Below are 14,473 nucleotides of genomic sequence, written 5' to 3'. Positions count from 1 at the left end.
TAGAATTTGATTTCCTTCTATCTTTAATAACACCCTTCAATCCTTCTTCAATCTCCACTAGAATGAACAAGGCCTTACATAGGTAGAACAATGCCCTACATAGGCCCTGAAACGAGTAAATTTTGCTTCAAACTTCCTACCTTCTGCTATCAAGAATAACTTGAATGTTCATCAAGAGCTACATGCACAAATGAATGTGCTGTTCACTTTTTCTAGTTTTCTCACGAAGACAAGAATAATTCACTGAGCATACGTAAGCATATGATGGCAGCCCGTTTTTTCTCCCCCATGGTACAAGGGGTTAAGGCTTCCTCCGACAAAGTGTTTCATTTTTTATACCAGTATCCGTGTCCGTAGATGTATATGTCAAAAGAGTTATATTTATCGGTAAAGACACTTATTTTGGGACGGAGAGACCAGGAGCGATGGATAATGACTCGCGGTTCTAAATGTCAATTGCGTGGTACAAGTCAAAAAAACGACGCCCGACCAAATTTCCATAGATTGAACCTGAACACGACACTTCCAAGCACCAATAAAGGTTAGTCGTAGCCTGAAACAAAATTCCTTAAACAAGGAGCCCTTATGTGCAAAAGTGGCGGTACCAGAAGAAGTATAAATTTTCGTATCCTTTTGCCTGCCATCTCTGCCGCGCCCGCTGCCTGCCTGTGCCTGCCGCCTGCCGCCTGCCGCCCCCTGCTTCCTCTTCTTTCCCCTCCTTGTCAAGCTCCCCTGAATCGCGGCAGCAGCACCGGAGCAGCCAAGGGCAAAGGATTTTCCCCGCTCCGAATCTACCCGGCTCGGCCCGATGGGCTCGCTGATGTCCTGCCTCTCCGACCCCTGCCCATCGGGGAGCAGGTCCCCGCCGCTGCAGGCGAAGCGGCGCTCCTCCACCTCTTCCCGCGGCCGTGGCGGCGGCGGCGGGAGGGACTCCGCCAAGGCCTCCGTGTCCATAGACGAAGAGGCGCTGGCCGCGGCGGCGGCCCTCGTGCTGGGGCAGAGGGGCGCCGCCGGTGGCCTGGGGGCGTTCGAGCGGTCCGCGTCGGTGCGGTACGCGACCAAGCGCCAGAGCCAGGGCCCGCCGCTGCCCCGGAGCTGCAGCACGCGCCCCAGGTCGCTCGCTGACCCCGAGCTCCAGCCGCAGCAGCTCCTCGCCAAGGTGAGAATCCTGCCATACTACTCCTTCCTCCATAGCTTGCTTGGCTTGCCCGCCTCTCGTCCCCCATTGCTTGGTTCGGTTGGTCATTGGTATGCGTCCCGCCGCGTGCGCCGCGTTGAATTCTTGTGCAGTCTCGTTTGACTTTATGCCTTCGTTTCTGCGAGTTTCCACTGCGATTGGCTGTCCTTGCGTCGAACGTAAGGAACGCAGGGGCTATGGGATCCCCCTACTCGGTTCTCTCGCTGTCGCGGTTCTATTTTCTTACGTTTCTTTCGATGAAATTTAGATTCCTTTCATGTTTGCTCGATTCATTTGACTCAGTTCCAGAAAGGCATGATCTTTGGTTGTTCAGATTCTTCTCGTTTTTCTGATTTATTGTCTTGCATCATGGCCTGCCTCAATGCCTGGCCAGTTTGCAATTTAATTCGATGCTGCTTCGAGGACGAATATACCCCTGATTTGTTTCTACGAAAGTACGAATTGGCTCTGTAAGAACTAGGCAGGCGATTACATTTCGCACTTCGTGACTGTCTAGTGGGACCGGGCAATCTGGTTAACATAGGCCATAGCCCATATGTGGGCGAGACCGTTCAAATCGGAACGCCTGCAAATCCGAACCGGTGCAATGCACGTGCTTGCTTCCATCTGTAGTTATCAACATATAGACTAAGACCTGACTTTAGCATCTGTAGTTGATGAATACTCTTGAGAGGAGTGTGAACAAGTTGTTATCTCACAACGACCAAGCACTGATCTGGTCAAAATTTAGAGGATCTGGGAAACTTCGGTTGTCGACTCATAGTGGTTGGTCATACATTGGTTTTGTTCAGAAGCTCTTATGCATAGGGGCTGTAGAAACTGATTGATTGTTGCTTCTATCTCTGGCGTGGTCATATTGGCTTGTGTGTTTGTTGCTCTGGAGAAAGGACAAAGGAGAGCCTAGGAGGTCCCAACTTGTGCATTGGTGGGGGATCTGGATATTGTTTACTTCAAATTGTTTCAGTATCGACACAAGATATGCTGTTCCCAGGTTTGCCCTGATCATGAATGGGATGGGCAGCCGGCATGGCTACTAGCCTACTAATTTGTCTTGAGTATATTATATACTGGCATTTCTTACTACTAACAGTGGTGTTGACTAGTAAGAGGATAGCGCCCACTAAGGAAACCGAGGATGATTGGGATTGGGAGGTTTGTGTTTGACATTTTCAAAGTCATCTGTCAGCTACCGAATGCAGACGCTGGTATTCTAAATTTGTTGGAAACTGTGAAAAGTTGAACAGAATCAGCATGGTATTTGACATTTAGAAGCGTTTCTTTCTTTTCGTGCTTATCAGCAAACAATCATCTCCACAGTCCACATTTGTGACTCAGTATATTGTGTGCATATTTATAAGGACCTCAGATACTTTGTCTTTGTCTAGTTTCCTCCCATTTGAATTCTAGTGTTTGACAACTCGTGTTCCTGGATTTATATAACCGCAATTTTTTACTTCATTTCTCAAACAGGATTTGAATACTAAGGATTTGGAAACCAACGTCATTGTTCTTGTTCATGGAGGTGGATTTGGTGCTTGGTGTTGGTACAAGACTATATCACTTCTTGAAGATAGTGGGTTCAAAGTTAACGCCATCGACTTAACAGGCTCTGGGATTCATTCTTACGACACAAACAAGATTAGCAGTCTTTCAGAGTACGCTGAACCACTTACGTCTTACCTTAAAGGCTTAGGTGATGCTGAAAAGGTTAGCTCTCTTTCCATATATCAATTTTAGATACTTTGAATATTTAGAAAGTTACATTCGATTTGGGATCTTGTAGTATCCATTGACTACTGTGACACTGTGCATGATATTTGGTAATTTACCCGCTTTCATGCTTCGACTGTAGTCCTTAACAATCTTATAATAAAAACTGGGATGACAGCTACTAAACTACCATTAGCTGAGAGTTCTATAATGGCAAAGTAATACTTGTTCCTGCAAAAAAATTGTATTCTACATTTCTGCATAAGCATGGTAAGTTGCAGGCACATGGATTTTGGTACAGCGCCATACTTTAGGATCTTGTAGGCCGCCAATGGTATCTTCTTCCATCTCGCACATTGTAGGTAAAAATAGCTAGTGCATCAGCATGAAAACTGTGAGTGAAGTGTTAATCTAAATGTCAATGGACTCGGGTTGGACTTTACACTTTTGGGATGGTAAGATTTTAATAGTGTTACATTTAGTCACCCAATGTACAAATACTGAAGTAGGAAAAACCATAGACATAAGTACAATATGCCTGACATTCTGTGGAATCAATTTTGTAAGTGCTAAATTCTCTAGACTTTTTCTTTCTGTAAAGATCACAATCATAACAGGAATCATCATAACTTATTCTCAAATCCCAGACTGAAGTGGTCCCAGATTATGGTGCAGCACCTAAGCCCCCACCTATCTTTAGTTATGATTTGATGCTTGGGAATGACAATATTATTATGTATGCACCAGTGACTTAGGTAGTTGAGTGCCACTCAAGTCGATCTGTATCTCTTAAAACGATCCCTGGAAATATTTTGTGTACACTACAATGCATCATCTCAATATTTTCCAAGATTTTTTAGATAAGTTTTTAGCAATGCCAATATTGATATTTCAAAGCATCGTATGAACTTTTCAAGAGACTTTTGTACTGGTGTGTTTAGACTTATGTGAAGATCCCTGCTTTGTTTGATTTTGTTTTGAGCATATTCCTATCTGACCAGAAATATAACAATCGAATACCTCCAACATTATGCAGGTAATTTTGGTCGCTCATGATCTTGGTGGTGTCTGTGTATCCTATGCAATGGAGATGTTCCCATCCAAAGTTGCCAAGGCCGTTTTCCTTTGTGCAGCAATGCTGACAAATGGAAACAGTGCCCTTGACATGTTCCAACAGCAGGTTGGTCTCTTGTCCCAGAGTTAATTTGTTGAACAATTGACATTATTAACGAATCAAAAAGACAAGAACATTAAATGTTGCCTTGTCTGGCATCAAAATTAGCATTGTCTCCTATGATTATGTCCTGATGCCGTCCTTCCACTCCAGATGGACACAAACGGTACTCTCCAAAAGGCGCAGGAATTCGTCTACTCCAACGGCAAGGACCGTCCTCCAACCGCCATCAACATCGACAGGGCCTTGCTTAGAGACCTGTTGTTCAACCAGAGCACCTCAAAGGTAGGACTTTGGAGTACTCTGTTACTGTCACTGACAATCACCTCCAATCAAATCACTGAATCCTAGTTCTGAATTCTGAAGTTGTGACACCCCCAACCTTGTGCTTGTGCAGGACGTGTCTCTGGCCTCGGTGTCCATGAGGCCCATCCCCTTCGCTCCTGTGCTGGAGAAGCTTGTGCTCACTGCCGAGAACTACGGCTCGGTGCGGCGGTTCTATGTGGAGACCACGGAGGACAACGCAATTCCTCTGCCTCTCCAGCAGAGCATGTGTGGTGCCAACCCACCGGAGAAGGTGCTGCGGCTGAAAGGGGCGGACCACGCACCCTTCTTCTCCAGGCCGCAGGCGCTGCACAAGACCCTGGTCGAGATCGCCACCATGCCGCCACCGGTCCAGGCTTCGTGAGATCGTGTCTGTTTAGCTTCAGGTTTTGCTGGCCAGTGAGCTTGCATGGCTGTTGTACATGCTGAGGATGGTATGGTTTGTGGCGGTGTGGCAGCAAGTAGGGGCTCTAGAATTTCAGCGTCGTCTCGACGAAGGCATCCTTCCATTATACACTCACATCTGGCATCACTTTTTCAGGGAAAAACAAATCTTATTCCGACCTCTAACGGCTTATTAGCAGATTAATAGATCATTTCGGAATGGGATATACATCCCATATACTGGATCAAATAAAGACTTTGGGCTTCCATCAAACCACTACTACATCGTTTTTTTAGGAATTGAGCATCTTTAGAGGGTTTTTTTTAGGAATTGAGCATCTTTCTACTGTCAAATTTGTTGTTCTAGTGGTTTTTTTTTTACATGCACACAAATAAGTGTCATAATTCTTTGGTTTCGTTGGCATATATGTTTGGCACATATAACTCTTCACCGTGCTACTACTCTTGTATTATTCAGTTTTACTTTTATATCTTTATTATATATCACACAGCTGGTTTCGTATGATTCCCTTTGCTCCGGCAGGCTGGGGTCAACAAACCTGTACTCGATGTTCCAAAGTTGACCTGATGCGTCGGCTCACGCAGCTCTCGCTTGTCTCCAAGGTCTGCTAGGAGCTGGAGGCCCACCTCGGCATCTCTGACCGCATCCTCCCCGAGTTCGTCGTCGACCTTGGCCACGCCTCCGCCTCCGTCGCCTCCTTCCCCGCCGCGCTCAGGGACCCGGGCGTCGAGCGGCCGGACTACCTTGTCCGCGCCCTCCACGCCGTCATCACCGCCATCCCTATCATCAACGGCGGCACTGCGTGACCCTGAGAAGCGACGGTGTCGATGGGTCACGGAGACGTATATTTTTTTATCGAGAGGATCGACATGATAGGAGTGGACTTGAGGCAGTGAGTGGGCCGATAGCGATGACATGCAAGCCAACATGAGAGAATGGGCCGGCGGTTGGGCCTGAATTGAATGGGCGGGACGAAAGAAATAGGGTGAAATTTTGCCTCTTTATTATTAGGTATAGATATTGTCGGGTTCATAAACTCGGGGTCCCTAATGGGCCTGCTCTTCAGCAAAAGCTCGGTCCAGCAGACGACGTTGCGAACGACGCGCAACTCCTGGGCCGGCCCAAATACCTAAACGATAGGCCGGAAGAGCGATCCAGTCTCCGACCGGAAGGCCTGGCAAGGAGGGGCGACGCTCGCTTCCGACTCCGACTCGCTTCTTCGACCGGAAGGCCTGGCCAAGGAGGGGACGACGCTCGCTTCCGACTCCGACCCGCTTCTCCGACCGAGAGTACACCGAACCTCTGCTTACAGCTCTTCTCCGACCAACGCGGTCGGAGCCGACTGGGAAACGACCGAACAGGGACGCCCACTCGGTAAGGACCCAAAGAAACAGGCGGAGCAAGTAAGGCAGGGCGCTCAAGTCAACCGCAATACCGAGGACCGTACCCTACACACCTGCAGGACAGTACTGTTGGGTCATGTCATAAGGGTACTTTATAACCTTCCAGACATGTTAGAACAGAAACAATGTTGTGGGCGCCGACATTTGTCCTACAGTATGGTAGCCGCCGACATTTTCCATACCAAAAGAACACGGTGGAACCTACCACATGCATCTGGCCATCAACAGTATTGTGGGCGCCGACAAACCATCTTGTACCCGACGCCGTGGGCAACAAGACTAGTAGCACACACACACACACTCTCACCTGTAAGGCCATCCCCTTAAACATATAAAAGGGGATGCGCCCTCTCCCAACAACGACAAAAACAAAACAAAAATAACAGACGGATCATTCCGACTCACTCTCTGCTAGCTTTAGACATTCTAAAGCTACACAGAGCATACGTTCCAATACTTAGCGCACGTAGGAGCTCCCGTCACTCTTGGCTCTTCAGTCCAGAGTCCGACCGGGCCTCTGACACCCCACATCTTACTCCCACTCATTTGTAACCCCACTGCAAACTTCGAGCACCTGGGCTCAAGAATAAAGTCACCGACCGACTCAAACTGGACGTAGGGACGTAGGGCACTTTGCCCGACTCAAATTGAGTGCTAGGCCACATCCGATCACAACGTACGGCAAAACGACAAATATTTACTAGTTGGTCACTTTTCGCATCGACAGATATAGACTAGCAGATGTGTTTGTATCCAATACATTTTGAGGTTGGATTTCGTACTATTGTTGGACGCAAAGTCACTCTAATTCATATGAGCATGAATCATGGATCCTAGTCACATACGGAATATGGAGGGGGTAAGGGAGTTTCGAAAATAAAAAGCGGGTTAGAAAAAACTCTTCGTTCTTTAATATGAGGTAGAGAGTAGAGATAGAGATAAAGATTTATTCCATACCATTTGTATATTTTGTTAAATAGACGATCTTATTGTCCACACATAATGCTTTAATCAGGAGGAAAAATCAAGGCATTTATATCAAAGGTAACACGATAATTTAAATGCATTATTATTGTTCAAAAAAAGAAGGCTCTCGATCACGCTTCACGCCTTGATATTGATAATATAATGCAGTTATTAGCATGCAATTTAAACGGAAAATGAGTAAATTTTTTGCCGCGACAGTTGCTAAATCAGCAGTCATTTTCACCGCACTCTCCCCTATTTAAAGGCTCCCTCCCTCTCAACATCCCACACCAGCTCCACTCCATCAAAACCCCTCATCACCCTTCACTCATCAGCCATGGTGCTCACCATGGCCACCGGCCAAGAGGACTCGCTCCTCCTGCTCCTCCTCCCGACCACCTCTCCACTCCCGCCCCTCATGGCCGTGTTCATCGTAGCCGCCGTCCTCCTGTGGCTCTACCCCGGCGGTCCTGCGTGGGCGCTCTCCCGCTGCCGCCGCCCGCCGTCCGGGCCAACGGGCGTGGTCACCGCGCTCTCCAGCCCCGTGGCGCACCGCACCCTGGCGGCGCTGTCCCACGCCGTAGACGGCGGCAAGGCACTGATGGCCTTCTCGGTCGGGCTCACCCGCCTCGTCGTGTCGAGCCAGCCCGACACGGCGCGAGAGATCCTCGTCAACCCCGCGTTCAGCGACCGCCCCATCAAGGATGCGGCTCGCCGCCTGCTCTTCCACCGCGCCATGGGCTTCGCACCCTCCGGAGACGCGCACTGGCGCGGGCTCCGACGCCTCGCCGCCAACCACCTGTTCGACCCACGCCGCGTGGCGGGTGCCGCGCACCACCGTGTCTCCATCGGCGAGGCCATGGTCTCCGGCGTCGCCGCTGCCATGGCCCGCCACGGCGAGGTCCCCCTGAAGCGCGTGCTGCATGTCGCGTCTCTCAACCACATCATGGCCACCGTCTTCGGCAAGCACTACGACATGGACAGCCAAGAGGGCGTCCTTCTGGACGAGATGGTCGCCGAGGGCTACAACCTCCTGGGCACGTTCAACTGGGCTGACCACCTGCCATTGATCAAGCATCTCGACCTCCAGGGCGTGCGCCGCCGGTGCAACAGGTTAGTCCAGAAGGTTGAAGTGTTCGTTGGAAAGATCATCCAGGAGCACAGGGCGAGGCGCGCAAATGGAGGAGTCGACGATGAGTACATGGGTGACTTCGTCGACGTCCTTCTTGACCTCGAGGGAGAGGAGAAGCTGTCCGAATCCGACATGATCGCTGTTCTTTGGGTAAGATCTCGATAGAGTTTAATTTGCTGTGTAAAATGCATGTTCTTTCACACATCTTAACGTTACGTTCATGGAAAAATGGCCGCATTGAATTCACGCTCGTTTTTTCCGTTGTTTTTGTCCTGTTCAGGAGATGATCGGGGGCGCCGACATTGTGGCCATCCTGATGGAGTGGATCATGGCGAGGATGGCGCTGCACCCAGACATCCAGGCGAAGGCCCAGGCGGAGCTGGACGCGGCCGCGGCGTGGTCGACGCCGACGTGGGCAACCTCCCCTACATCCAGTGCATCGTGAAGGAGACGCTGCGCATGCACCCGCCTGGCCCTCTCCTGTCGTGGGCGCGCCTCGCCATCCACGACGCGCACGTCGGCGGCCACCTGATCCCCGCCGGCACCACCGCCATGGTGAACATGTGGTCCATCGCGCACGACCCCGCCATCTGGGCCGAGCAGGAGAAATTCCGCCCCGAGCGGTTCCAGGAGGAGGACGTGAGCGCCCTCGGGACCGACCTCCGCCTGGCCCCGTTCAGCGCCGGACGCCGCGTCTGCCCCGGCAAGATGCTGGCCCTCGCCACCACCCACCTCTGGATCGCCCAGCTGCTGCACAAGTTCGAGTGGGCCCCCGCGGCCGGCAGCGGCGGCGTCGACCTGTCGGAGCGCCTCAACATGTCGCTGGAGATGGCCACGCCGCTGGTGTGCAAGGCCGTCCCCAGGGCCCAGGTCTAGGCGGCCGCCACCATGCATGTGCATGCATGCCTCCCTGAGAGTATCTCGTTCTGTGGCGGTGTCTGCATGCACGCCTCAGCTACTGTAGCTTGCGGCTTGCTAGTTTAATTTTTGGATGTCCTGCGTCGAGACCAAAATGATAAAAATAATGAATTTTAAGTTTTGATATTATGATGCGCCATGTTATGTTATTGGTGGTTGCCTTCTCAGAGCATCTTCAGGCGTTCCCAATATTTTTTAAAAAAAAACATCAAGTTTTACAATTCCTAAAAAAATATCGGAAAGAATAAAGAAGACCATCTTCGAGAGTTTCTAATAATCCACTTCTAAAATATAGAAGATAATTTTATATCAGGAATCCTATACTATTTCTAAAGTATTCTAACCACTTTTATATATTATTTCTCTCTTGTACATTTGCATCAGGAACTCTTTCGTACTCTTTATTCTTTCCACGCCCTTACACCTTTTGCCCGACAAACATGCGCGGGAGAGAAGATACGCGTGATTCTGAAGCGCGTAATTTTACGCGGATCAGGGTGACTTTTCCAAAGTTCTAAAAGATTAGGAGGTGGATTAAGAGTTGTTGAAAATAAGTTTTTTCTTATCTTGCTAAAAACCAAGGATTAGGAAGAGATTTATGGAAATCTTGGAGATGCTTTCATTGGCAGATGCATACATATGCCTTACCATGGTTGCATGCATGCATGCTAGAAGAAATGGTGTGTTCCGCCCTAACGAACCGTAGAACACTTGTACCGTGTGTTCATGCCACTCATTCTGTCTTCCCAACTCGATCGTTAATCGTGCTTCATGCTTTGTTGGTAGGAACAACTAATTGCTCATGTACTGTGTCATCCTACTTCCATGCATGCATGGCGCATGGGGCTTGAGGTTCTTTTTTCATGATCTTCCAGATACTTTTTTTCCTTTTCTTCTGTGATCTGAATCTTGCTTTGGGAAAAAAAGCGCATTAACGTGAGATAAGACAGCCAATTAGCAAAGCACCGAATGATTCGCCTGAGCTTGAAACGGTTTGAGTATCGGCGCAAATGGTTTTGACCTCTGCATGTGTTGTCAGATTGGGTGTATCTTTTCCTTTTACCAAAATTAGAGATACGAAGGCATGCCGTTTAGGCGGCCTCCCAAAGTGTCTACGTATGTTCTATTTAGTTGGTGTGTTAGATAGAAATTCCACGACTCAGATGAAGCGTATCACAATCGGTCTTCCTCCGTGCATTCGGCAATGGATAGATGAAGCAAGTGGACGCATTTAATGAAGTAGATGAAAAATTGAATGACCATGCATGGAAGGACAATATAAATTGTAGGTGTACCTTGCATGCAAAAAGTTACTATGGTAGGGGGATTTACATCACTGTGCTTATCCAGAAATTTAATCAGTAAATTTGAAAGCACTGGACATCTTCACCTACGCAGGGTGGGTCGAAAGCAGGTGGACACATTTAATGCCTCCCCTCCATGCTACCATCACATAAAAACAAGTCAGGCAGGTGGACACATTTAATGCCTCTCCTCCTTACCATCAGATGAAAACAATTCACCGACCAGGAACATTTGTACGCTCGGCACGGCTCCCATCCCGTCTCCATCTCCAGTTCTCATCCCATCCCCATCTCCATTTCTCAGTCGCACAAGCACCCGACCCCGCCGCCTCCAACCCTAGCCAGACGAGCTCCACCTCGCCGCCGGCACCGGTCCCTCCCCCGCCGGCCTCCCCCTCCTCTACTCCTCCCTCCTTCCCCCTGCAACCCTAGCCCCGACGAGCTCCACGACCCTGTCACCACCAAAGCCGTCGGTCGTCTCTCCGGCGTCGGTGGCCACCCCTCCCCCGCTCGCCTCCCCCTCCCCTCCCCCTCCATCTCCCGACGGCGCGACCACTACCCCACGAAGGCGCGATCGTGTCCGTCCCGCCGATCCGCGTCGCCCCTACCCGACCCACCGCCGCCACCCAATCACTCTCTCGTCTCCCGGGTATCTCTCGTCTTCCCCATCTCTCTTGTCGCCGCCGCCGGCCTACCAGCCTGCCAGCTCGCCGACGCCGCTCCCTCCTATCTCCTCTCCCTTTCTCCTCGCTCTCTGTCTTCCTCTCTCCTCTCATTTCCTTCCTCTTCTCAAATCCACAACCACAAGCGGCGGCGAAGGGCGTAGGGCGGCGGGATCCCGGCGTGGGTGACGGCGGTGGTGGCGAGCGGATCCTAGTGGTGGTGGCCGGATCCCAGTGGTGGCTGCTTCTGGATCCCGGCATGGGCACCTCCATTTGCGTCGCTAGGATGGGCTCGGTCGAGGGGGGCCAGATCTATGGCAACTCGGTCGAGGGGGCGGGATCTACGACGACTTGGTTGAGGGCGGCGGGATCCATGGTGTCGTATCCTGCTCTGATCCGGCCGACTAGGGTTTTTGCCGCCGCAGATCTCGCTGTCCACGCCATGGAGACCTCGCCTGGCAGCCCGGAGTCAAGCTCGCTGCCCCAGCCCCGGCCATGCGGCGGCGGCCCTCGTGAGGCCATGTGGAGCCGCGCTCGCTGCCCCACCCCAGGTCGTGCGGCGTTCCCCTCGCCAGATCTCAGTGCTGCTCGTCGAGAGTTGCAGGTACTTCTCTGCGACTCCGTCTTCTTAGGTGTTCATCATCTGCGAGTGCAAGTGGTAATAAATTATGGTCTTTTGCTAGTGCGAGAAGTCCTCCATCTTCTTAGACATTCACTCCTGTGTCTTGAACTAGGAACCAGCAAGTCCTCCCTTGCGTTATATCAATCTTGTACATCTATGTGAAATGTTTGAATCATCTTAGAAATTACAGTGATGAGAATATTAGTCAATGATAGTATTTGGCTGTTGATTATGATAGCTCCTTATTCCGTTATTTTCCACTTTTCTTGAACCGACTTATCTCAAATGTGCATATCTTGCAATAGATGGTGTCGTGATCATATAATGTATGTATCTTGGACATTTTAGAACTAGTAAGTTCTTTTTGTCTGTTCTCAGTTCATTAAAAGCTATCTACTTGTCACTAGGCCACTGAGAAAATGATTTGTGAATGGGAAAGTTTGCTCAATGAAATTAGGCTAGCCTATGCTCTGTTTTTACTAGATGACTGATTCAGGCATCTTGGCCTATGCTTGCAATCCTGATATTGTGTGGGTTCCATAATTGATATATGATGGGCACTGCAAATTAATATTAATTGTCTAATTTATATTGAAGAATTATGCCTGTGTTGTTTTTGTTAAAATTAGCCTCATCGCCTCTTCCTGTTAAGTAAAGACAATTTCTGAAACTGAATGTCATTGTGCAATTACAAGCAAATTAACTAAAACTGAATGTATTGTTCCTGAGAGAGAGAGTACTACATGAATCTGATGTCTAATTGACAGGAAGCTCCTTGACCGGCCAGCAGTATCAAAAAGCTCCTTGACCAGCAGTATCATTTATACCTTGCAAGAATCTGATGTCTTCTATATGCCTCCTACTGCTCTTGGCTCAAACTCTAACACATGTAAGCTTCACCTATTTTTTTCTATTTTACCTATCATTTCTATGCAGTGATGCGCTCTTGTATGGATCAAATTGTGGCCTTCTAATGACGCTATAGACCTATGTAGTGAGGTGACAGTTTCTTCTATTGTGATTTGCATCAGCTATAAGTTAAACAGGACCAGATTTTGGATAGTTGTCATACTCTATGACCATTTTGATTGTTTGTGAATCTAGATGCTTTTAAAGTTACTCAAAGTTAATAGTACATTTGTAGCACTGGTCTACATTGAGAGTACCAAACTGGTAGAACTGTTCATATAGTCTTGGAGCAGCAAAATAGATGAAAGTTAGTAGCAGCAGTTATGATTTTTTTCTCAATGCAGCTAGCAATGACACAGTAGCAGCGAAACCATGAGTTGTCTTTTTGTGTAAGTTATTTTTTAAAAGTTAGCATCTTAGTATACATTGAGAGACCTTTACTTAGCAGCCACAATAGATAATATCAAAATTCTTTTTCTTAGTATACACTCCGGAAGTCCTTAAGTGTTTATGATAAAAAAAATATCCAAATTCAAGTTTTGTCATTGTTTGTCTAATTAACAGGAAGCTGGAACAGAAATTGAGAAACATAGCTTGGTTTCCTATGTTTGACTGGGTTGGTGGCGGGACTTTAGAAATGTCATCTATGGGTTTACTTCCAGTTGCATTGCAGGTCAGTACTTTCTCATTTTCCCTTTGTGGTGAGCAGTAAATAGACCACTACCCTGAAATTAGGGTTCGTCTGACAGAGTTGATGGTGTAATCTGAGAAGGGATCTAGTTTTTGAAGAAGTTCAAGTCTACCGTTGGTTAGTTTGGTTTTAGGGTTCACGATGTTTGACTTCTCAGTCTCCTGTTTCTTGATCTGTTGGTCATACACCATGTTTTGGATAATTATTATCTTGTTGTTTCTCCATTGCTCTCGTCTATCCCGACTTCTGGAGTAAGTCTTGGTTGTACTAGGTTGCTCTTAACCATGTAATTTTAAATCCCGGTGTAATTTAGTGTTCGATGCCGTGTAATCTTTTGTGTAATTCCAGATTTACGAAATATGTTGTAGTTTTGCCTAATGGGAGTGGATCCTAATTCACTCTTTTGTAAACCCTCGCGTTAGGAGACCTACTTGTGTTGTAGTTTTTGCTCTTTCCACCTATAATGTAATCCTAGCCAATGTTGTGCTTCGAATCTAAGTGTGTTAGTTGCTGTCGATACAGGACCCATGGGGTTTCCCACGGAGAAGAGAGAAGAAGACCTAGTCCAACTAGGATTCCCTACATGTAATCCTACTAGAACTAGTTACACATAATCCTACTAGGATCTCTACTTTGTAACCGACTAGGACTCCCGCCTCTCCTGGACTATATAAAGGAGGGCAGGGGTCCCTAGATCGGCGGCGACAGACATAACCGACAGAACTCACTACCACAACAAATAGCGCAGGGCGCAATATACTATCCACCCCACACTGGACGTAGGGTGCCGTGATTTTCCGGTGTACCGAACCAGTATAAATCGTTGTCACCCTGCGTTTACTACCGAGTTCCTGCAAACGCCGATACCCCTCCGAACAAATCACCATCCCGGGTACCCCGTGACGGGTTGCCGGTGGTAAAACATCGACAGCTGGCGCGCTAGGTAGGGGTTCTTGGCGCTTTGCGTTCGAGAGCTCGGTGGACCTTAAGATCAAGACATGCCGCGACTTTCGTCGGCTCCCGTCGACAACTTGCCGCAGCTCTAGTCGATCTT

General features: G+C 48.7%; 1 protein-coding gene and 1 pseudogene across 1 annotated transcript; both read left to right on the top strand.

Moving 5' to 3' along the window:
• The first annotated feature begins 661 nt into the window (after positions 1 to 661).
• LOC136547180 (putative methylesterase 11, chloroplastic) lies at positions 662 to 6,036 on the top strand. Its single transcript, XM_066539149.1, has 5 exons — positions 662 to 1,159; positions 2,669 to 2,905; positions 3,945 to 4,088; positions 4,236 to 4,367; positions 4,480 to 6,036. The coding sequence occupies exons 1-5, from the start codon at positions 809 to 811 to the stop codon at positions 4,768 to 4,770; spliced, it is 1,155 nt and encodes a 384-aa protein (XP_066395246.1). The 5' UTR covers positions 662 to 808; the 3' UTR covers positions 4,771 to 6,036.
• Positions 6,037 to 7,493: 1,457 nt separating this feature from the next.
• On the top strand, positions 7,494 to 9,348 carry LOC136547179 (cytochrome P450 78A5-like; annotated as a pseudogene).
• Positions 9,349 to 14,473: the final 5,125 nt, after the last annotated feature.

Source organism: Miscanthus floridulus, chromosome 3 (genome assembly GCF_019320115.1).
Source record: "Miscanthus floridulus cultivar M001 chromosome 3, ASM1932011v1, whole genome shotgun sequence".
NCBI lineage: Eukaryota > Viridiplantae > Streptophyta > Magnoliopsida > Poales > Poaceae > Miscanthus > Miscanthus floridulus.
The sequence above is the reverse complement of the archived record's forward strand: the minus strand, read 5'-3'. Positions and strand labels throughout refer to the sequence as shown.